The sequence below is a fragment of the Rhinopithecus bieti genome, unplaced genomic scaffold (genome assembly GCF_001698545.2).
Source record: "Rhinopithecus bieti isolate Rb0 unplaced genomic scaffold, ASM169854v2 scaffold_52099, whole genome shotgun sequence".
Lineage (NCBI taxonomy): Eukaryota > Metazoa > Chordata > Mammalia > Primates > Cercopithecidae > Rhinopithecus > Rhinopithecus bieti.
The window spans coordinates 539,529-563,665 of NW_016820939.1; the positions used below are offsets into that span (position 1 = coordinate 539,529).

Sequence of the window (24,137 nt, forward strand, 5' to 3'; positions counted from 1 at the left end):
TATGAAACTTAGTTTGGCTGGATATGAAATTCTGGGTTTAAAATTCTTTTCTTTAAGAATGTTGAATATTGGCCCCCACTCTCTTCTGGCTTGTAGAGTTTCTGCCGAGAGATCTGCTGTTAGTCTGATGAGCTTCCCTTTGTGGGTAACCCGACCTTTCTCTCTGGCTGCCCTTAACATTTTTTCCCTCATTTCAACTTCGGTGAATCTGACAATTATGTGTCTTGGAGTTGCTCTTCTCGAGGAGTATCGTTGTGGCATTCTTTGTATTTCCTGAATTTGAATGTTGGCCTGCCTTACTAGGTTGGGGAAGTTCTCCTGGATGATATCCTGCAGAGCGTTTTCCAACTTGGTTCCATTTTCCCCCTCACTTTTAGGCACACCAATCAGACGTAGATTTGATCTTTTCACATAATCCCATACTTTTTGGAGGCTTCGTTCATTTCTTTTTACTCTTTTTTCTCCATGCTTCTCTTCTCACTTCATTTCATTCATTTGATCTTCAATCGCTGATACTCTTTCTTCCAGTTGATTGAGTCAGTTACTGAAGCTTGTGCATTTGTCACGTAGTTTTCATGTTATGGTTTTTATCTCTATCAGTTCTTTTAAGGTCTTCTCTGCATTGATTATTCTAGTTATCCATTCATCCATTCTTTTTTCAAGGTTTTTAGTTTCTTTGCACTGGTTATGTAGTTCCTCCTTTAGGTCTAAGAAGTTTGGTCAACTGAAGGCTTCTTCTCTCAACTCATCAAAGTCATTCTCCTTCCAGCTTTGTTCCATTGCTGGTGATGAGCTACGTTCTTTTGGAGGGGGAGATGCACTCTGATTTTTTGAATTTCCAGCTTTTCTGCACTGCTTTTTCCCCATCTTTTGGTTTTATCTGCCTTTGGTCTTTGATGATGGTGATGTACTGATGGGGATTTGATGTGGATGTCCTTTCTGTTTGTTAGTTTTCCTTCTAACAGTCAGGACCCTCAGCTGTAGGTCTGTTGGAGATTGCTTGAGATCCACTCCAGACCCTGTTTGCCTGGGTATCAGCAGCAGAGGCTGCAGAAGATAGAATGTTGCTGAACAATGAGTGTTGCTGTCTGATTCTTGCTCTGGAAGCTTCATCTCAGGGGTGTACCCCGCTGTGTGAGGTGTGAGGTGTAGGTCTGCACCTAGTGGGGGATGTCTCCCAGTTAGGCTACTCAGGGGTCAGGGACCCATTTGTGCAGGCATTCTGTCCGTTCTCAGATCTCAACCTCCGTGCTGGGAGATCCACTGCTCTCTTCAAAGCTATCAGACAGAGGCATTTACCTCTGCCGAGGTTTCTGCTGCTTTTTGTTTAGCTATGCCCTGTCCCCAGAGGAGGAGTCTACAGAGGCAGGCAGGCCTCCTTGAGCTGCGGTGGGCTCCACCCAGTTCGAGCTTCCAGGCAGCTTTGTTTACCTACATAAGCCTCAGCAATGGCAGGTGCCCCTCCCGCAGCCTCGCTGCCGCCTTGCAGTTAGATCTCCGACTGCTGTGCTAGCAATGAGGGAGGCTCCGTGGGTGTGGGACCCTCTGGGCCAGGTGTGGGATATAATCTCCTGGTGTGCCATTTACCAAGACCCTTGGTAAAGTATTAGGGTGGGAGTTACCTGATTTTCCAGGTGTTGTGTGTCTCAGTTTCCCTTGGCTAGGAAAAGGGATTCCCTTCCCCCTTGTGCTTCCCAGGTGAGGCGATGCCTCGCCCTGATTCAGCTCTCGTTGGTCGGGCTGCACCAGCTGACCAGCACCGATTGTCCAGCACTCCCCAGTGAGATGAACCCGGTAACTCAGTTGAAAATGCAGAAATCACCCGTCTTCTGTGTCACTCACACTGGGAGCTGGAGGCTGGAGCTGTTCCTATTCGGCCATCTTGGGCACGCCCCCTCAGTTTGACCATCTATACATACTGTAAGTGGAAATATGAAGTCGTAATTTGCCATTCTGGAAGGAGAAGTCAAGGGGCGTTTTGTGTTTTTTTTTTTTTTTTTTTTTGAGACAGAATCTTGCTCTGTCGCCCAGGCTGGTGAATACAGTGGCACGATCTTGGCTCACTGCAACCTCTGTCTCCTGAATTCAAGCAATTCTCCTGCCTCAGCCTCCCGAGTAACTGGGATTACAGGTGCGTGCCACCATGCCTGGCTATTTTTTTCTCTTTTTAGTAGAGATGGGGTTTCACCATGTTGGCCAGGCTGGTCTGTAACTCCTGACCTCAGGTAATCCACCCACCTGGGCCTCCCAAAGTGCTGGGATTACAGGCATGAGCCACTGCACCTGGCCAATAATTATTATTATCCTAGAATCCCAACCTTATCTTTTATGATCGGGAATCCATTGGTCTGTTTCACTATTACTGCCTTTGCATGTTATTACTGAGCCAATAGAGAAATGAAATTCTATCCAGCGTTTCATTCCTCTTACTTCATATCAGGAAGTGTTACTATAATGAAAGAACATGGTTTTGTCATTCAAAGCAAAGTCTTAGTTTTTTTAAAAGAAATTAACAGCTTAGGCTGGGTGTGCTGGCCCACGCCTATAACCCTAGCACTTTGGAAGGCCGAAGCAGGCTGATCACCTGAGGTCAGGAGTTCGACCAGCCTGACCAACAGGCAAAACCCCGTCTCTTCTAAAAATACAAAAATTAGCTGGTCATGGTGGCGGGCACCCAGCTACTCAGGAGGCTGAGATAGGAGAATCGCTTGAACCCAGGAGGCAGAGGTTGCAATGAGCCAAGATTGTGTCACTGCACTCCAGCCTGGGCGATAGAGCAAGAGGTTGTCTCAAAAAAAAAAAAAGAATGAATGAATGAATGATATTAACAGTTTAATTAACACTTTCTTGACTTGGCTAGACTGTTGGTATGTGTAAAACATGCATGTCCAGCACTGTAGCCCTTGCTCATCCATCCAGCCTTTAAGTTCCTGTTGCATTGACATGCAGTTCTGTAAGAGTTGTTATTTCATATGAGTAAATTTTGTATTCCCAGCCAAACTCTGCCCCAGCTAAGTGTTAACCTTTTTGAGGTGTCTTTAGTTTTGTATCCTTCACAGTGCCAGCATCATTGTTGCCTGTATCTTAGCTGCATCATGAAAATGCTTTAGTCAGCTGATTGACATAATTAAAGCTACACTTGTGCAGTCTATAGCAAGAAGTTTCCCCTCGCTTTTTCTAGGATAACGATTGCCTTCAATTATAAATAATTTCCATACAGCAGGTACTAAATCAGACCCATAGCTCTTCTATGATAGTTGACTCAACTCCCAAAGAACTCAAGGGAATTCTTTATTTGCATGGAGAAAGCTATCAAACACCAGGGATAACTGGCCCTGAGTGCCAAGGATGGATGGTGAAGAGAGAAATCAGTGTTCCTAGAGTAATCTCCCATAGTAAGGAATTTCTGAAGTGTCTCTCTTACTTTCCCCATGTTCTTAGAAGTTAATTTAAATGAAAAGTAGTAATAGAACTAAATTTGGTAATTTTTTGTAATGAGTTCCTGGGGTTTTTTGGGTGGGGAGGGAGCAGGTAACAGTTTAAGCTGCATGTGCTATGCAGATTAGAATTTCAATTACAGCTAAGCATACTTGTAAAACTTTAGGACAGCATTTCTCAAATTTGAGAACATAAGAAGCACTGAGAATGTTTATGGAACAGTTTGAATAACATTTAATGCCGTTATTTCAGATTATCATTCTCTACTGGTGCCAGGGTGAGCAACACATTGCAACTCAAGGCACTGAAATAATTCAGTGTTTAGTTACGAGTTGGTTATTCAGGTGATCTAGAATGTGCTTTTTATATTATCTTGAAATTAAAACAAAATTTTTAAATGCTTATGTAGAAATACTTGCCTCCATGGGTCAGCAGAGCCCAGTTTAAGAAAAACTAGGCTAAGAAATATCTAAAATACGTTTGGTTTTCTGCAATCAAACTGTTCATAAAAAGGATGTATATACATATGTTTTACTTACGGTCACATTTTAGAGTAAAAGTACTGAAGCAAAGGATAGTGTCATTATAATTCTCAATTACCTGCTAAAATGATGGTTCCATTGACTCTGTTGTAACAATTTAAAGGTATTTATTTAACTAAAGTTTGTTTTTTAAAATAATTTCTGTTAGGCTTAACACATACCAATTTTGTATTTGTTTGATATGCTGTGATTTTTTCATCTTTTCCCATCATTTATAAAACCTTTCTCTATATATGAGATCAAGATTTTAGTGTGTGTGTCTGTGTGATGTGTGTAAGGAGTCAGGGGAGCATAAAATAGAGAATATTGTGAAGTTTGGGATTCTTCAGAAAAATTCATCTTCTCTTACTGTAACAGAGTTCTGTTGTTGAAAGAATCCCATTTACTGTTATCTAGAATACTTCTTTTAAAAAATTGCCTACCTATTATGTTGTTTCTAAAATTCTGAGAACTAAGTACAATTACCTTTTTATGGCTGGTTTTGCAGGGAAAAGAAACAAGCTGTCCCCAGGCTGCCCATGATAAATCCCTTATCAAAATGTTTAAAAGTGCCATTTGAGTCAAGAGAAGCAAAAAGAAATGACATAAACTCCTTTAGAAACTGTAAATAAATGAGAGCCAAGAATCTTAAACACTTCTGAACTTCAGTGAGGTATCTCCTTAAAAGTTGGGTGTGAGAATGTGCTAGGGCAGACTTCCCTGTGTTAATTGTAGTTATCAGCCTACCTATTAATTCTATTACCTTATTTATTCTCTCATATTTAAAGACTTTCCCTTTTGTATGATGAGGTAAGAATGGGCTGAAATTAGTTCATTTGTTAATTAAATCTGTTCTGGGGGAAATATTATTAGTTGTTGCGTATTTAAAGACTTTCCTGGCCAGGCACAATGGCTCATGCCTGGAATCCCAGCACTTTGGGAGGCCGAGGTGGGCGGATCGCTTGAGCCCAGGAGTTCAGGACCAGCTTGGGTAACATGGCAAAACCCTATCTCTACAAAAAAATACAAAAAATTACCCAGGCGTGGTGGTGCTTACCTGTAGTCCCAGCTACCAGGAAGGCTGAGGTGGGAGGACAACCTGAGCCAGGTGGTTGAAGCTGCATTGAGCTGTGATTGTGCCATTGCACTCCAGCCTGGGCTACAAAATCAGACCATGTGTGTGTGTGTATAAAATAAATGAAATAAAATAAAGACTTTCCTAGCCAGGTAGAGTGGTTATACATATATATATACACACACACACATATTTATATATATACACACATATACATATATATTTATTACGTGTGTATATATACACACACACATATATAAATATATAAAATAAATAAAATAAAATAACATAAAGACCTTCCTAGCCAGGTGCAGTGGCTCACGTCTCTTGTCCCAGCACTTGGGGAAGCCGAGACAGGAGGATCACTTGAGGCCAGGAGTTCAAGACCAGCTTGGACAACATAGGGAGACCCCATCTCTTCAAAAATATTTAAAAATTAGCCAGGCACAGAGTGGTGCATGACTGTGGTCCCAGCTACTTGGGAGACTGAGGCAGGAGGATCCCTTGAGCCTGGGAGATCAAGGCTGCAGTGAGCTGTGATTACAGAACTGTACTCCATCCTAGGCGACATTTGACTTTAGAATTGACTTTAGAACCTAGGACTGTCTGACCACAACAACACCCCACATGGAATGTTCTATAACCCTCACAGACAATACTGTCAATAAATTGTGCTCTAGCTCATCACTTTGTGGCAGAGTTGGGTTTTTTAAATTGTATTTTTTTCTAAAATATAAACACTTTTAAACAGAAGTTAAAAATTAAGACACAAAGTTCTGTCTCATAAAGAGATAGAACAAGAGTCTATCTCTAAATAAATAAATAGACTTTCCCTTTTGTAAGATGAGGTGAACGTAGGCTGAAATTAGTTCACTTAGTTAAATCTGTTCTGGAGGAACTGTTTGTAAATTGCTGTCTTCCTATTAGATCATTCCTTTCTGACAAACGAGGAGCTTGCTGTACTCCCTGTCGTCAAAGTGCTTCCCTCTGGTAAATACACGGGGGCCAACTTAAAATCAGTCATTCGAGTCCTGCGGGGTTTGCTAGATCAAGGAATTCCTTCTAAGGAGCTGGAGGTAAGTGGCTTCTGCCAATGATTCTCTCCCAAAGTGTATGCATTTAGTTTGTAAGGAAAATGTATCTTTACTAGCCCAAGATTAGAAGAAATTTTGAAAATTTTCCAACTCTAAAAGCACCACCTTATCACTTCTAGCAGAAAATTAATTTTTCTTATTGGGATTCCAATAATAGTGATTTAAAATGTTAACTACTTGGAACTTGATACATTTCCCTGAAGATTATCCTTCCTGCCTCATAGTTAAGGTAAAATGTTAGGAAAAAAAAAAAAAGGCCAAGTATAAATTTCAGCCATCCACTAAACTTTATAATTAGTGTATTGTAGACGTGTTTCATCATTAACAGCAGGTTCTAACTGAATACAGCTCCAAGAATGTGTGTCCTAGTTCAAAGCAGCAATGGCTCAGAGCCCTAGCTCCTGTGGTCTCATGGCACCGTCCATATTTACCACTAGAAAAGAGAGTGGTTTTGAGGTTGACCTTGCCCCTCTTCCTCAAACCATCGGCTTATTTGCCTAGTTCCTAAGCTTTGTAGCCACTAAAAGGAGTTAACTTTAATAAGAGCTTCTGCTGTGTGCTTGTTGCTTTGTATATATTCCTCAAAATATTAATTCCATTATGGACTGTGAAACTGAGGCTCAGTAATTAAGGTATTTTCCTCTCCTCATTACCATGCTATGGAATGATTTCTTCTTTAAGTTCTTAGATTTAAATGTCACCATCAGAAAACTTCCATTACAACCCTTCTAAAGTAGTGTTTATAAGGATTTATCTGCCACAGCAGCTTATTGGTTTCTTCAAGACATATACTACAATATTTGTTTACTTCTTTATTGTGTCTTTCTCCCAATAAGCTGTAAAGTCCAGGAGAGCCAAAATCTTATCTTCTTGCTCACCCACTGTATTCCCATCACTTATTACAGTACCTTGCATATAGTGGGCATGCAATTATATTTTTTGAATGAGTGAAAGAATGAAAAGTGAGCAAGAATTGACTTTAGAACCTAGGACTCTCTGACCACAACAACACCCCACATGGAATATTCTGTAACCCTCACAGACAATACTGTCAATAAATTGTGCTCTAGCTCATCATTGTGGCAGAGTTGGGTTTTTTAAATTGTATTTTTTTCTAAAATATAAACACTTTTAAACAGAAGTTAAAAATTAAGACACAAAGTTCTGTCTCATAAAATTGACTGCAACGTGTTCAATTGAAGATACTTGTAACAATATTATTTCAGTGCTGACTTAACAAATCACTGTTGACTTTAGGCTTATTTAGGACATCTGTATTTGACACTAGAATCAGCCCTCATCAACCAATTTTGCACCCTACACATTTAAAGTATTTGCAGTTATTACTGAATTTACTGCTTATCTTAACAAATTTATTTCCATTTTTTGCTTACAGAATCTTCAAGAATTAAAACCTTTGGATCAGTGTCTAATTGGGCAAACTAAGGAAAACAGAAGGAAGAACAGATATAAAAATATACTTCCCTGTAAGTTCCAGTTTGGCTTCAAATTTAATATGTGATCAGTATAATTTGAATGGATAAAAATTTTTTGTGTTTAACTTACCTATCTCTCACATAACCATGTGCATACACATACATTCACAGATTTATATCAGTAAAAAATACATTGAAATATTCCGTGTGAATTCCCTTTTAAATTACGTACATATTCTGAAAATCAGTTAGAGGAACCTGAAATATTTGTTAGAATAGTCCTGAATTTTTACTAGTATACAGTATTTGAAATTAGTCAGTGATGCCAAATCATTAATTTTAAAATCTTTTTAAAAATATGAACTGGCTTCTGGATGAGGATTTTCTTGGTTGGATTCATTTATCACAACCACCATCAGTTTATTCCCCTTATTTTTAGTTTAGAGAAATATCTATAGTAATGAATTGCTGTGTACATGCATATGACTACAGTGGTACTACCAGCCTATATTAGACATTTCAGATACCAGAAGGGAATAAAAACAATCATTTTGGCCCAGTGCAGTGGCTCACACCTGTAATTCCAGCACTTTGGGAGGCCGAGGGAGGCAGATCACTTGAGATCAGGAATTCAAGACCAGCCTGGCCAACATGGTGAAACCTCATCTCTACTGTAAAATACAGGAATTAGCCGGAGTGGTGGTTCATGCTTATAATCCCAGCTGCTTGGGAGGCTGAGACAGGAGAATCGCTTAAACCCGGGAGGTGGAGGTTGCAGCAAGCCGAGATCATGCCACTGCACTCCAGCCTGGGCAATAGAGTAAGACTCCATCTCAAAAGAAAAGAAAAAAGAAAAGCAGTCATTTTACCCATGTAAAATCACATGTAAAAAAAATCACACTGTGATTTTTTAAAATTATGTATGAATATATGTGCCAAAATACCTCTAGAAAATTCTTATAATTACGAGCCACATGTATATATGTTAGCACTTTGAATTATAACATATGACACACTGACCCTATCTTTACCAAGAAACCATAAATCTAAAGATAAATAATAAACAAACTCAATAGTGACAAGTCACGTGATAAGTAATAATGCAATTGTATTTTTTCATTTTGGAAAGCTTCATGTAAAAAATGAATCTTAGACAACCTTTAAGAAGTGGATCAGATCTTTGTTTGGCATAAAGTGTATGGGAGTTACTTTAGACAGCATAATGACCAGTTGAATATCTCAAAATCAGAATAGAACAAGCCATAAATCCAAAACTAATGAGTGGATTTGTTCCCACAAAACAAATGACCAGTATGGACTAAGAGATAGAAGTCAAGTAAAAAGGGCAATTGGTAGGGGATTTTGAAACCTATCATTAAAAGGTTTTAGCTTGGTAATCACAGGAATTACCAGTTAAATTTATGGATATTTGAAATAGAAATAGAAATAACTTCTAAGGTATGTAATACATGTAAATTTATTCTCTTAGATAAATCTTGGACAATACAACCTCAGTGAATGATAGCTTATACATACTTTTCACTGGGGCAGCCTGGTTTAAAAAATTACATTTTAACTATATGAAATTATAATAAAACAAAGATAAGGGCCTTTATGCCTGGAGAATAAAATGATCTGTTATTTTATTTATTGTGTTAATTTATTGTTTTGGCTGCTAAGAATGTAATTTTATTAGGTGAGTGAGAGTTATGCCAATAATGTTTGCAATATATACTTTAATAGTGTTATTGTAATACTAAATTTTGTTCTATGAAAAATTTTTTGGCGTTGCCTTTCAGTGCTATTATTATTATTGTCATCATCATTAAAATAATCATGGAGAAGTACCAGTTCTTTTTCTTTGTTTCTCTAGTTACTTATTAGGCAATTCTAAATGCATTTATTAACTTACTAATTTTAATTTCAACTAAATCTATGTAAATAATACCAAATTTCATATGTCAGAAACTCACTAAACTGACACCTTAGATACTTGTAACATGAGCAAAAAGAATAAATATAAAATAATTTGGCTGTGCTACAATTTTAAAATATACTTCTGTTAAAATACGTTGGTGATTTCATCTATGACTATGAGGATTTCTCATGACCTTTGACTCATGCAATTTGTAAGACTCTTGTTTAAAATGCATGATATGGATGGCTCTGTTTTGTTGTGGAAAATTCACAGATGATGCTACAAGAGTGCCTCTTGGAGATGAAGGTGGCTATATCAATGCCAGCTTCATTAAGATACCAGTTGGAAAGGAAGAGTTTGTTTACATTGCCTGCCAAGGACCACTGCCTTCAACTGTTGGAGACTTCTGGCAGATGATTTGGGAGCAAAAATCCACAGTGATAGCCATGATGACTCAAGAAGTAGAAGGAGAAAAAATCAAATGCCAGCGCTATTGGCCCAACATCCTAGGCAAAACAACAATGGTCAGCCACAGACTTCGACTGGCTCTTGTGAGAATGCAGCAGCTGAAGGGCTTTGTGGTGAGGGCAATGACCCTTGAAGATATTCAGGTAAGTGAATTAAATCTTTCCATATTGCAAGGTGTATCTCCTAGTTGTAATCCAAGCCTGGACTCTTTCCATGATTGCACCAATGTTATTTCTAGATAAAAGACAGTGACTTCCTAGTTCCCATGCAATGGAACTAATGCTAGCTATTTTCTCTTTATGTAGTATAAGTTTAAATGTGACCGTCTTCATGAATACTGCCAGGTTCCTCTAGTATGTGCTGTACTAAAATGAAAATGAAAACGCAGGACTTTTAATATGATGATCATCCTTGGTGATAGCACAAAATGGCTCAGAAATTGCATGTTGGAAACTTGTGTTTTTATGGTCAGACCTCTAAGTAGACTCATTAAAACTATTTTTAAAATCTATAAGTAGAAAATATTCCCTCATAAAGGCAACTTAACGTATTTAGGAATACATGGATAATTTTACCATAAGCAACAGTTATTCAGATCATTCATACTGCAATTACCTAACCACTGGATCAGTATAGCTTGAATTAGATAAGTGGCAGTACCTGAAGTAAAGCTGCTACTGTTTTCTCACTCTGTGTTCTCGCTCACCTTACTACACCCCTGTGCACAGTATCCCAGCTAGGTGTGAGTAATGTTTCCCATAGAGATTTAACTATCTTAAGGAAACAGTGATTTTACTTTTATAGAAACAAAGCATATCGTATCAGTTAAGTTCTACTGGTGTCATGTAAATGTAGTCTGAGAATTTCTTTCATAATTTTTGATTCATGATTTTTTTATTGATTTACACTAGCTTACCTATTACTTAGGCTAGCACAGTTGTTCAATATTCTGCAAGTGATTTATCCACTTAATCCACACATTTTTATAGAACTCAACCCCTTTATAGAGATTTGGCAGTTTGACACACACAAAAAAATTTCTAACCTCATGGAGCTTACATTTTGAAGAGGAAATACCAGTCCTGATAGTGCTGTGGGAAAAAATAAAACAGAGAAGGACAATTGGTTGGGGGAGAATGAGAAGTATGTCATAATTTTCAACAAGCAGCCAGGGAAGGCATGAGAAAATGGCATTTGAGGAAAAATGTGAATGAGTTGAGTGAGCCATGGAGGGAATATCTGAGGAGAAAACCATTCCAGTCAGAAAGAGCCAGTACAAAAGTCCTGAGACCAAACTGTGCACACTGTATTTAAAGCCACAGAGAATCATTTGGCTTGAGAAAAGTGACCATGGGGAAAAAGAGGAGGTGAGGTCTAAGAGGAAACAGGGCCAGATTAGGTAGGGTTGCAGTGACTCTGACTTTTATCTGATGTGCATTTGGAATGGGGTCACCAAAAATGGTTGTTATCCATATCAAAATGTAATTTGTTTTAGGGTTCCCAAAAGTAGTTTTTATCCATATTTCAAATGTGGCTCTAGCAACCTTGATAGAAGCCTTCCATGTTTTTCTTAATGGAGCCATTTAGTTTCTTCCACTTTTCCTTTGATCTGGTCCTATAGACAAGCCAAAATTTGACAGCACAATAGAATATTAAGAATTAATTGTGGCCAGGCACAGTGCCTCACGCTTCCCAAATCTCAACACTTTGGGAGGCCAAGGTGGGTGGATCAGTTGAGGTCAGGAATTCAAGAGTAGCCTGACACAACGTGGTGAAACCCCATGTCTACTAAAAATACAAAAATTAGCTGGATGTGGCAACGTGGGCCTGTAATCCCAGCTACTCTGGAGGCTGAGGCAGGAGAATTGCTTGAACCTGGGAGGCAGAGGTTGCAGTGAGCCAAGATTGTACCACTGCACTCCAGCCTGGGCGACAGAGTGAGAACCTATCTGAGAAAGAAAGAAAGAAAGGAAGAAAGGAAGAGAGAAAGAGAGAAAGAGAGAGAGAGAGAAAGAAAGAGAGAAAGAGAGAGAGAGAGAAAAAGAAAGAAAGAAGAAAGAAAGAAGAAAGAAAGAAAAGAAAGAAAGAAAGAAAGAAAGAAAAAGAAAGAAAGAAAGAAAGAAAGAAAGAAAGAAAGAAAGAAAGAAAGAAAGAAAGAAAAGAAAGAGAAAGAAAGAAATTGTATGTGAACAATGTAACATGTCATGATCCACTTATTCTATTGTACAATTTCAGACCAGAGAGGTGCGCCATATTTCTCATCTGAATTTCACTGCCTGGCCAGACCATGATACACCTTCTCAACCAGATGATCTGCTTACTTTTATCTCCTACATGAGACACATCCACAGATCAGGCCCAATCATCACGCACTGCAGTGCTGGCATTGGACGTTCAGGGACCCTGATTTGCATAGATGTGGTTCTGGGATTAATCAGTCAGGATCTTGATGTGAGTACAAGATACAGGCTGAGTAAGCATTTGTCCAGAAATAATGATGGAGTCTAATTTTTGATAATGTGTTGTGATCTTGGGATTTTTTAACTTATGAATTTATATGACTGCCTTCATTTTCTTATTATATTATTATAGAAAACTGTATTTTTGTAAACATTGGAATTCAAAACTACATAGGCCATGATCAACAAAAAATAATACTTCAGTTTTATACTTGTTTACTGGGTTTTTTTAACTGTGTGCTCAGAGGCCTTTTGTGCAGTATTTCATTTTACCCTTTATAGTCTTTAAGCTGGTGTAAGATAGTATTGTTATCACACGTTAAAGATAGAAATAATTGAAGTACAAAGGAAAGTATTTTTTGAAATGAAAAAGCTTGTATTTTTGTATGTATGTGTAAAAATATATACATTTTATTATAAAATTAATGCTAAATAATTTCTCTCTAAACAATTACTCTACATAAAAAATTATTATTCTAAGAGTATAATCTTACTTTTGAACTCTAATATAAACCTTATTTAAAATACTAGAATATCTTACCATAATGTGTAATTAAAATCATAGTCTCTTAAAGAATTTTAGTTAAAAGCACTTTACACGCTAGCTATAGTAATTTATAGGACGAAATCAAATAGTCTTTTTCTCCCTGATTTCCAACTGTTCAATCTCAGCTGAAGTCAAAAGATCTTTTTTAGGGTGGAAATATGTTTATCAGAAGAGCAATGTGTAGGAAAAATAATTTACCTTTTTTATATTGTAATATTAGAAATTAGTTACATTTCATGGGGAAGAGAATTTCTTTTCTTTGGGAGATTTTCAAATAGATTAACCTTTCCTAATTCTTAGAAAGATCAAAAACAAGAATACCAAGTGATGCCAAAGTCCACTCGCCAAGTCATTTTGTCAAGGAGAGTTTCCCAAGACTACCAGAAGGGGAAGAAGAATGGGATACAGAATTTTACATAAGCCTCCCCTCTGTGATCCTTTTGAGGTTCAAATCCAGTTACCCGTTGAATCTAACACACATGTGGTTTCCTCTGACAGTTTGACATCTCTGATTTGGTGCGCTGCATGAGACTACAAAGACACGGAATGGTTCAGACGGAGGTGAGTCATGGCTGGGCCTCCTAATGAGAATTTTCATAAAGATTCTAATTTTTTTTAAGTTCCTATTAAACCATTTTTCTTTTTTGAGAGTTCCCATGTTAGAGCATAAAACCAAACATTTACTGCAGTGAGGGGCTTTTTTTTAAACATGAGGACTAATTCAGAAAAAAATTAAAATACTTCCAAGCTTTTTAAAATGTTGCCTTTTAATTTAAAAATGCAATCTCTGCACTGAAGAGATTACAGAGAATGGAATAGCATGCTGCGGATAGTTTGAGAATGGTACAAAATACTATGTAATTAATGGCATTCCTTCCCTATTTCCAACCTGAAAAAGAGATAGAAGGTAACATTCTTGCTACAGAAATTCCCTGAGAGGTAATGGATTCATCAGCATTGACTGGAACACAGCAAGGCAGGCTGGAGTTGCTTAGCTTCAAGAAGACATTCTGTAAGGAGTGTGAATATATGGGTCCATTTATCCTCTTTTGATGATTTTCGTTTCTCTTGCCTGAAAGGAAACCATCACCCACTGAGACAATTGTGTCCTTCACAGAGAGTGCCTTATTTAGAGTGTCTGTCTTCACTGAAGAGTTCCACAATCCTTTGTGTTTATAATGGGAGAGTGGGGGATGTAGAAGCTATTTTCAAATATCCATAAATTAACATATCTCTACCTCTTGAAAATAGAGAAATTTGCTATCTTTAAAATTAGCATTTGCCTACTTTCCTTTCATAAACCATTTAAATTCAACTTGTCTTCTAAATATTAAGCTGATTTCTAATCACACTTTTGAGGTAAGGAAAACATTTTGATTGGTATACGCAGCCCTTTACACCTAGGAAGTTCATTAATTCATTTGTTCATTCAACAGGTATTTATTGAGTTCTTACTGTATATTAGGAACTCTTCTAGGTGCCTGGAGCACATCAGTGAATAAAACAAAGATCCTTGCTAGAATAACAAAGATATTCTTGCAAGATACTGATAAGGATGGAAGATGATAAACATATTAAACGTGTAAATTATACAGGATCTCTGAAAGTGATAAGTGCTTTAGAGAAAAGAAAAGTGAAATAGATAAAGGGAATCAGTCATGGCAGGTTGGGGGTATAATTTTAAACAGGGTAGCACCATTGACAAAGTAACACTTAAGCAAAGATTTGAAGGTAAAGGAGAGAGTCCTGTAGATCTCTGGGGACAAGAGCCTTTCAGGCAGAGGGACAACCTGTGTGGAAGTACAAGGGTCTTGTGTGTTCAGGTATGGTCACAGCCAATGTGGCAGGCAGGGCATGAGGAAAAGAAGAGGGAAGGAGGAGGTGAGGTTAGAGGGAAGGTGAGGGGCCAGGAATTTGGCTTTTCTCTGAGTGAAATGGGAGCCTGGAGTGGCAGGGATCTGACTCACATTTTAAAGGACTACTGACCTGCTGTGTTAAAATGACACCAAGTCTGGGGAGGAAGGTGCAGGATTATAAGCAAGGAGATGAATTAGGTGACAAGCCGGGGGGGGGGGGGGGGGGTCCAGCTGGGGGGGGGGGGCTACAGCTGGAGTGGTAAGTGTGGACAAAGTGAAGGAAAGAGGACATGATGTGAAGTGGATTTGCTAATGGGTTGTATGGTGTCGGAGAAAGAGTCAAGGATGAATGTGTGGAAAAGTGAAAATACAGATAAGCAAAAAAGAAACTTAAAAGGCCACTTGTATTCTTACTCTCAGAGAGCTGTTAATGTTTTTAGGGGATGTTCTTATATTCTTTGTCCTAAACACATGTGCACACTCATTCATGCTCGCACATGCATACATGCAGCTATTTTAAATGAGATTCAACTGTGGTTGTTGTTTTATTACTTTTCATTTAATATATTGTGAAATTTTTTATTTTCAGACTTAGTTCGTTCCCAAATAACAAAAAAGTCAGATCTCTGCACCATCAACTTAATAGAAAATAATTTTACCAAAGTAGTTCATTTTCAAAGAAACTTTGATTTTCATGCTTTTGTTCCAAAATATTTAAAGACTGTGTGTGTGCGTGTGTGTATGTATATATATATACACTTTTTTTGTTTTTTTTCTGGGATGAAGTCTCGCTCTGTCGCACAGGCTAGAGCGCAGTGTGTGATCTCAGCTCACTGCAGCCTCCGCCTCCCGGGTTCAAGCGATTCTCCTGCCTCACCTTCCTGAGTAGTTGGGATTACAGGTGCCTGCCACCACACTTAAGTAGAGACAGGATTTCACCACATTGGCCAGGCTAGTCTTGAACTCCTGGCCTCAGGTGATCCACCTGCCTCGGCCTCCCAAAGTGGTGAGATTACAGGCGTGAACCACCATGCCTGGCAAGACAATTATTTTGAATCGCTTCTTAGCTATTAATTTTTTGACATTTTAAAACATCAAAATGAGCTCAACAAATCCAGAAGAAATTTTGTAGGAAGGTTATTTTTCCACTAAGTATAATCAAAGCACAAAAAATATTGTAGTAGCCCACCAATCAAAGACAACTTCAGTTAGCATTCTGGGATAGTTCCATCCCCATCCATCAGGCTTTTCTCTCTTTGTTTTGCCAATTTGGTTTCTATATTTTATAATTTTATAATACCACACAATTCTATACCCTGCTTCTTTTTTTTTTTTTTTTTTTTTTTTTGAGACTGAGTCTCACTTTGTTGACAGGCTGGAGTGCAGTGGCACGATCTCAGCTCACTGCAACCTCTGCCTCCTGGGTCAAGCAATTCTCCTGCCTCAGATTCCCAAGTAGCTAGGACTACAGGTGTGTGCCACCACACACAGCTAATTTTTGTATTTTTAGTAGAGACAGAGTTTCACCATGTTGGCCAGGATGGTCTCAATCTTTTGACCTCGTGATCTGCCCACCTCAGCCTCCCCAAGTGCTGGGATAACAGGTGTGAGCCACCACGCCTGGCCTACACCCTGTTTCTTACATTCAACATTCTAACAAAATTTTTCCATATTTTTCAAAACTCATCAAACATCACTTCCAATAGTGGTATAGCTATATATATATATAATATTTACATTATACATCTAAAGTTCTACAGTGTTATCTTTTTTTTTTTTTTTGGCCATAGGATCAATATATTTTCTGCTATCAAGTCATCCTTTATGTCCTGACACGTCTTCAAGCAGAAGAAGAGCAAAAACAGCAGCCTCAGCTTCTAAAGTGACATGAAAAGAGCCTCTGGATGCATTTCCATTTCTTTCCTTAACCTCCAGCAGACTCCTGCTCTCTATCCAAAATAAAGATCACAGAGCAGCAAGTTCATACAATATGCAGGTTCTCCTCTATCTTAGAGGGGTATTCTTCTTGACAATAAATAATATTGAAATGCTGTATTTTTTTACAGCTACTTTAACCTATGATAATTATTTACAAAATTTTAACACTAACCAAACAATGCAGATCTTAGGGATGATTAAAGGTGCATTTGATGATAGCAGACATTGTTACAAGGACATGCTGAGTCTATTTTTAATGCACGCATCTTGTTTATAGCAAAATGTTTTCCAATATTTTAATAAAGTAGTTATTTTATAGGGGATACTTGAAACCAGTATTTAAGCTTTAAATGACAATAATATTGGCATAGAAAAAAAGTAGCAAATGTTTACTGTATCAATTTCTAATGTTTACTATATAGAATTTCCTGTAATATATTTATATACTTTTTCATGAAAATGGAGTATCAGTTATCTGTTACTGCATCATCTGTTTGTAATGCATTATCTCACTTTGTAAATAAAAACACACCTTAAAACATGAACAAGCCAAAACTGTGTGCGGACAAATTAGTCATTTTCAGTGTGTTATTTTTCAACAACACCTAGGCCCGTGGGAAGACAAGGACCTCTAGACGCCACTTCCCATCTCCCTAGTTGGCCCCAGTCATAACAACCATGGAGAGTAGAGGTGTTGTCAGAGATCCTGATAGATCTTCACTAAGTACTGATGTGGGTGTCATGTACTGGCTTAAAAGTAGCTCAGAAATTCAGATTCTTCCTTCTACCTCTTTGTGAATGGTGCCCACTTACTGAGTCCAATTTATATATACATCAGAATATTTTCAATTCCTAGCCACAGTACTCAACTGACCAAGGGCTAATCAAAGAAAACATATCATACTACCTGGGGGTTTATATTTGGTTCTGCCAAACAGGAAGGAAAAGAGATTGACTTCAAAGCTGCTTTAACTTAGTGGTTCTCTGTTCTCAGTACTAAATTCATTTCACTAAATTCTAATTCTAACAGTATTTCTTCATTCAGCCATGACACTGTAACCAGATGGATGTTCTTGACTGTGAGTTGTCCAGGTTCTTGGCATGTTGAACAAAGAATTGAACAAAATACTCAGACAAAGCAGTGGAAGATGAAAGCATAGATTTATTGAAGTGAAAGTACACTCCACAGAGTGGAAGTGGGCTTGAGCACATGGCTCAAGAGCCCTGATTATAATGTTCCTGGGGTTTTTATTGAATTACAAGAGCATGGTAACACCCCTAAGTACTCTTTAGAGGCCTCTGATAGGTTACACCCTACACAAATGAGGAATTCAGCCCAGGACCAGAGGCAGGATTCTGCCTAGCACCAATCAGAAGCATCCTGCCTGTGATGTATAAGCAAACGATGGTTTCAGAATGGACCAATTACAGACATACCCATTTATGACATAGGGGAGGGGAGGTTCAGAGGGGCATGGGCATTTGGCCCCTCATTACTTGGTCCTGGAAATGCAGGGTTTTCCTCTTAGTCCAATTACAAGGCAGCCTTGGGCTTCCTGTCTCTAGACTCTGTTTTGCCTCAACACCCTTCTAAGACCCAGGAAATTGCTTGGCTTATCCTCATAAGACTGCACCAGTTCTGAGCTAGTTGACTTGAATTTCCAAACTTAAGTGCAGCAATTTGCTGGGACCTATTCCCGAGAATCTGGGGCTATTTGAAGGCAGAAAACAGTATCAATAAACATATAAAGCTCCACAGTAACGATCTAAAGCCCCAACAGATAACAGGTTTGGGTCTTACCTCAGAATTGGCTCTGAATACGGCAAGAGAAGCTTTACCACCACCATTCCCACTTCAATCAGGAGTTTTATAGACTGGGTTGTAGCCGGAGATTTCATTTGAAAGAAAGGTTTCTATTGCTTTAAATGACATTTGGAAATCTCTGTTCTGAATGAGTTGGAATCATGAGGCCTTGTTTTCCTGCACTGGCATGTGAAACTAGGCCAGCAGAGCGCTGGGGGCCAGTACAGCTGGAGGTGATTAGCTTCCATCCGAAGTCAACATAGATGGGAGAGAGTGGAGCTGGAGGTTGCTTTTTCTGAAACCAATGTCACCAGGAAATGGAATCAGGGGAAGGAAAATGCAGATTTAGCTTTACGACCTATGAATGGAAACTTCATTATAGTAAATATGTTACTGCCCTCAGCTGGGATCTGGCTCCACCAGCATAGAATGGTATGAGCCACTTGCTAGGGCTACTCTGGTTAGAAAGCAAGGTGAGGCCACGGAGCTGGGGTGGCACATGGGAACACTCATATCAAATTAATGAACAAGTACAATTCAGCTCTTAAGACACCTTGTATTAGCTAAGTGCTAGAAAATACAAACAAGATATGGAATGGTTTAAACATAATAGTTTATTTCTAGTTTATCTAACAGTTCTGGACAAGTGAACAGCTTGGCAATGCAGATCTATTTGGCTCAGTTTTTAGCCCAGGCTGATGAAAGTTCTATAATCAACACATAGCTTCCAAGGTTGAGAATCGCCTCCATTCCCCATGAAGGCTTGCCTATGGAGAGGTTTTATGAGCCAGACTTACATGCAAAACACATTACTGCCACTCATTCCATCAGTAACAACTGGCCAAATGATGGCCAGTGACAACTCTATGCTATAGAAGGAGAAGCACATATTGTAGTAGAATATATTTACAAAACTGAACTCAAGTTATGTATTCTAAAAGATTGAGTATCTTAGTATAGTCCTGAGCATTGCAGAATTAGAAACAATTTTATTCCAAAATCAAAACGTTGGTACATGTCATTAGTAGAGATAATTCTGAATTATTATGGCAAACAGGAAATAAATGGCTGTTGAGAGAAGATTATTTTATATCAGTGGTCCCAGATAGCCTGCCAGATTTTTTGGTTTAAAAAGGACTAGTTATCTATATGTAATGTGATAAACCCAATAAATTTTAAAAACACCTTAATACAGCTATATTCCAGATATAGATACCTTGATAATGATAGGCTGTCTTTCCATTTTACATAATTCAGAAATATTCATAATTCAGAAATATTCATAATTCAGAAATATTGTTATGGTAGAGATAAATGTAATAAATTATGGGCTGACCTGCATAATATTTTAAAGCCAATCAAAACTTTACTGTATCAACTTGGGATTGTATTTGACTGCAAGTAACCAAAACCAACCAAACAGGCTTACAAGTTATAAATCAATAAGTATGTGAGACAGGTCTCAATTTAGAAGTCTGTTCTGCCAAGGTGAAGGGCGTGCCTGGAAGAAATGACACAGAATCACAGCAACAGTCTGTGGTCTGTGCCTTTCTCCAAAGATGAATTTGAGGGCTTCAATATTTAAAGGAGAAAAGTGAGCTGGAGGGGAAAGAAGAGGGGTATGGTCACATTACTGAACCCATATGTTGCAAGAGGAAAGGAGCAGGCAGAGAAATAGTTATGTATTTATCTTGCACTCAGCACATAGACAAGGTGAACATAGAGTAACTACCTGTGGATATATTTAACCTTTTATCTGTAGCTCTCTGCTTAGGAACAAAAGGAAATGCAGTTTCTTTCATGACTCAGCTTTCAGCTTCATTTTTTTCCTTTAGGCAGAGTGAACTGGGGTCCCAAGTTTTTATTTTCCTTTCAGAAATTCTAGAGGGCTTAGAGTTTATTTTTTTTCCTTAAGAAACCAAGCTCAGAAGAAGGCAGTTGCTCAGAAGTAGGCAGTTAATTCTATAGCTCAAGAATGTCAACAGCTCTATAATTATCCTTGGCCTGGAAGTGGCTGCCACAGCTCCACCTATTATATCCACATTCTAGAAAAGAAGCAGGAATTGGCGAGGAGAAAGGGTCAGACAGTACAAGGGCAAGAAAGCAAAGTTTCCCAGAAATCAAGGGCAGACTTCTTCTGTCTTAGTAAAATCTGTCAGATGCCCATCTCTAGCTTCAAGAAAGTTATTTTTACCTAGATATGTTGCTGTCTAGCTATGAACAATATCTTGGTTCTATTCATAAGGACAAAGACAGCAATTGATACTGGGTGCCAGCAAGCAGTGTGTGTCTTTCCAATTCTGCCTCAGTTTCCACCATTCCTTATAAAGTAGCAAACACTATGCCAATTTTTCAAGATCTTACAAATTCAGAAGATTCTGAATTTGTAACTACTGAGGAGATCAACTGATAGGAAGTATTTAAAAGTAGCCTTCAGGCCAGGCGCAGTGGCTCACGCCTGTAATCCCAGCACTTTGGGAGGCCAAGGCAGGCAGATCATAAGGTCAGAAGATCGAGACCATCACGGCTAATATGGTGAAACCCCATCTCTACTAAAAATACAAAACATTAGCCGGGAGAGGTTGCGGGCGCCTGTAGTCCCAGCTACTCAGGAGGCTGAGGCAGGAGAATGGCGTGAACCCGGGAGGCAGAACTTGCAGTGAGCCGAGATTGCACCACTGCACTCCAACCTGGGCGACAGAGGGACACTCCGTCTCAAAAAAAAAAAAAATGGCCTTCAATTTTTACAGGTTTAGAGACATAGTTTTATTCACTCAACCAAAATATAACCATATTCCAAAGGCTGTGCTACGCAAAACCTCAGGACACTGATAAACCATGTTGCTGATTTATTAGCTTACAAGGAAGCTATAGGTGGGTCTAGCAGAATGAGGAAGGCTGGACATTCAGAGGGGGCTCCTCCTGCTGGGGAAAGTACAGGCCAAGGCCGATGGGAAGGTTGCCTAGAGAACAACATGTGATTCATTAACTGGGCTAGGCTGAATAATCCTGTACACAAAGGGTGTTTCTGATTACACAAGAAAGAAGAAGGGGATGTAACAAGTATTGATCACTTATGCATTAGACCAGGTGTTTTCACCTTGCCTCCTTTTCAGGGTGTTCAGGATTGAATGTGTTATCCACCTATTTAAGAGAGGAAACTAAACCCCAGAGGGATTGTCACTTGCCCAAAGTTGCCCAGATAACTGAGGTAAAGGTTCAATTTCAGCTCTGACTGACTTCAACCGATAGCTCCAGAGGCCTCCTAGCTATTAAAGTGAAATGCAGGCTAGGCGCGGTGGCTCACGCCCATAACCCCAACAATTTGGGAGGCCAAGGCAGATGGATCACCTGAGGTCAGAGTTCAAGACCAGCCTGTCCAACATGGGCAAAACCCCATCTCTACTAAAAAATAAAAAATAAAAATAAAATTAGCCAGGTGTGGTAATGGGCGCCTGTAATCCCAGCTATTCAGGAGGCTGAGGCAGGAGAATCACTTGAACCTGGAAGGCGGAGGTTGCAGTGAGCTGAGATCACGCCATTGCACTCCAGCCTGGGCAACAAGAGCAAAACTCCATCTCAAAAAAAAAAAAAAAAGTAGAATGCAAGTAGCCCTGACACAGCCTGTGTTCTCCACTGCACTCTGCTGCCATGACCATCCATCTGCCTCTTTCCTCTTAGACATGGACTCATTCTGCTTGACATGATTTCTCTGGCCCCACTTCTGAGTTTCATATAGGTCCCAGTTTTTATTAACTCATGATTATTTACATATAGAATGCAACTTACTCAAATAGGACTTTTTTCCAGTTATATTTTTTGTTCTAAAGATAACATGTGGCCTTCGGAACAGCTTCACTATTTCAAGTTCTTGTCAGTAACATGTTTACAAACCATCTATGGAGATGGCCATCTTCTGGTGTGTTGTTTCTATCTTAAAGGACGGTCTTTGGTATCCCTCATCCTTTTGGTGTCCCTCATCCTTGGAATGTCCTAACTGTTGTAAATACTGACCATATTGTTAATGCTTTCAGAATAGCACTGAATTTTACCATATTGTTTTGGGTGTCTATGTGGAGAAACAATTTAGAAATTCATTTTTTGTGGATTATTTAAAACTCACGGAGGCCGGGTGTGGTGGCTCATGCCTGTAATCCCGCCACTTTGGGAGGCCAAAGCAGGTGGATCACTTGAGGTCAGGAGTTCAAGACCAGCCTGGCCAATATGGTGAAACCCTTTCTCTACTAAAAATACAAAAATTAGCCGGGCACGGTGGCATGCACCTATAGTTCCAGCTACTGGGGAGGCTGAGGCAGGAGAAGAATTGCTTGAACTTGGGAGGTGGAAGTTGCAGTGAGCTGAGATGACACCACTGCACTCCAGTCTGGATGACAAAGCAAGACTCCATCTCAAAAAAAAGAAAAAAGAAAAAGAAAAAACCAAAACCTCATGGAAATACTCATTTTAGAGCTGGAAATCTCTGTTACCTGCAACTCTCCAAACTGTGTTCACTGCAGTGATCTATTCCCCTACTAGACTATAAACTTTGTGAGGGCAGGAGCCCTTTCTGCCTCATTACTGTTGTATATGTCCCATGTGCCTGAACATAACACAGACTTAGCTTCTCATTATGTAAACATTTATCATATGGATAAGGGGGACTCTCCGAATAGTAAAGCGACAGTTGAGAATTAACAAGTCACAAATCCGCATAGTTCTTTTCCCCATAAAAAGTGTCGTGGCTCTGAGACCTAATGGGGCTCCTTCTGTACTACCACAAAGGCTTTCTAAATTGGTGGGAAAATAGAATAATCATTGTCATCACATTAACCCACAAGTTATTGGGAATACTTACAAAATAAAATTATAAACACTAAATCTCAAAACACTTTCTCACACATTTCAAAACTTACAAATAAGAATAGACACAAAATGGAACCAGAGTCCCAACAGAAACACATTATATAGGAAGTTATGTGATAAGGGTAGCATTTCAAATGAGTAGATAAAAGAATAATGATTCAATATATGATGTTTAGATAATTAGCTATAAAAACTTAGATTATTATGCCATACAGAAAAATAAATTCAAAATAGAATAAATATGTATGTATTTGCTCCATCATAGTATTAAAAAAACACACGGGAAAATATTTTGAATAATTTCTAGTAGAGGACAGATTTTACCTACTGCCAGGCACCATTTATTGCATGGGAAGACAAGAAGTACACACAGCAGCTAGTAAATATGTTGCGTAAGCCCCCAGAAAGAACTCCCTGAAGAGGGGCCAAATACATTCTCAAAAAAAGATTCTATCACAATTCACAATCCACACAAATATATAAATATGCTAATATTTGGCAGAGATCAGAGCCAAAACAATTCTTAATAAGATTAATAAGCTGAACATATTAAAAAAATAAAACTCTGTACTGCAAAAGACATAGAATAACAAAAGAGTGGATAAAATGTTGACAAGACATAGGACACATTGTCACTTACCATTATGGTTCAAAATCTATACATCAGAAAGGAAAAGATACAATAGAAAAGCAGGCAAAGGACATAGGTCAGCAAGTGAT

The 24,137-nt window shown here is 38.7% G+C and overlaps 2 protein-coding genes across 2 annotated transcripts in view; one reads left to right on the forward strand and one right to left on the reverse strand.

Annotated features, from left to right (window-relative positions):
* The window catches only part of PTPN13 (protein tyrosine phosphatase non-receptor type 13), a 223,018-nt gene extending 205,698 nt beyond the window's left edge, over positions 1-17,320 (forward strand). Inside the window, 6 exon segments of the mRNA XM_017860030.1 lie at positions 5,962-6,110; positions 7,525-7,615; positions 9,756-10,093; positions 12,186-12,401; positions 13,455-13,517; positions 16,603-17,320. Of these exon segments, the coding sequence (XP_017715519.1) occupies positions 5,962-6,110; positions 7,525-7,615; positions 9,756-10,093; positions 12,186-12,401; positions 13,455-13,517; positions 16,603-16,698 (953 nt within the window). The 3' untranslated portion in view covers positions 16,699-17,320.
* A 1,272-nt stretch (positions 17,321-18,592) lies between these two features.
* Positions 18,593-24,137, reverse strand: part of CUNH4orf36 (chromosome unknown C4orf36 homolog) — a 70,821-nt gene continuing 65,276 nt past the window's right edge. Inside the window, exon 5 of the mRNA XM_017860035.1 lies at positions 18,593-18,849. The gene's annotated coding sequence lies outside the window, so the exon portion shown is untranslated. The remainder of the gene's footprint in view (positions 18,850-24,137) is intronic.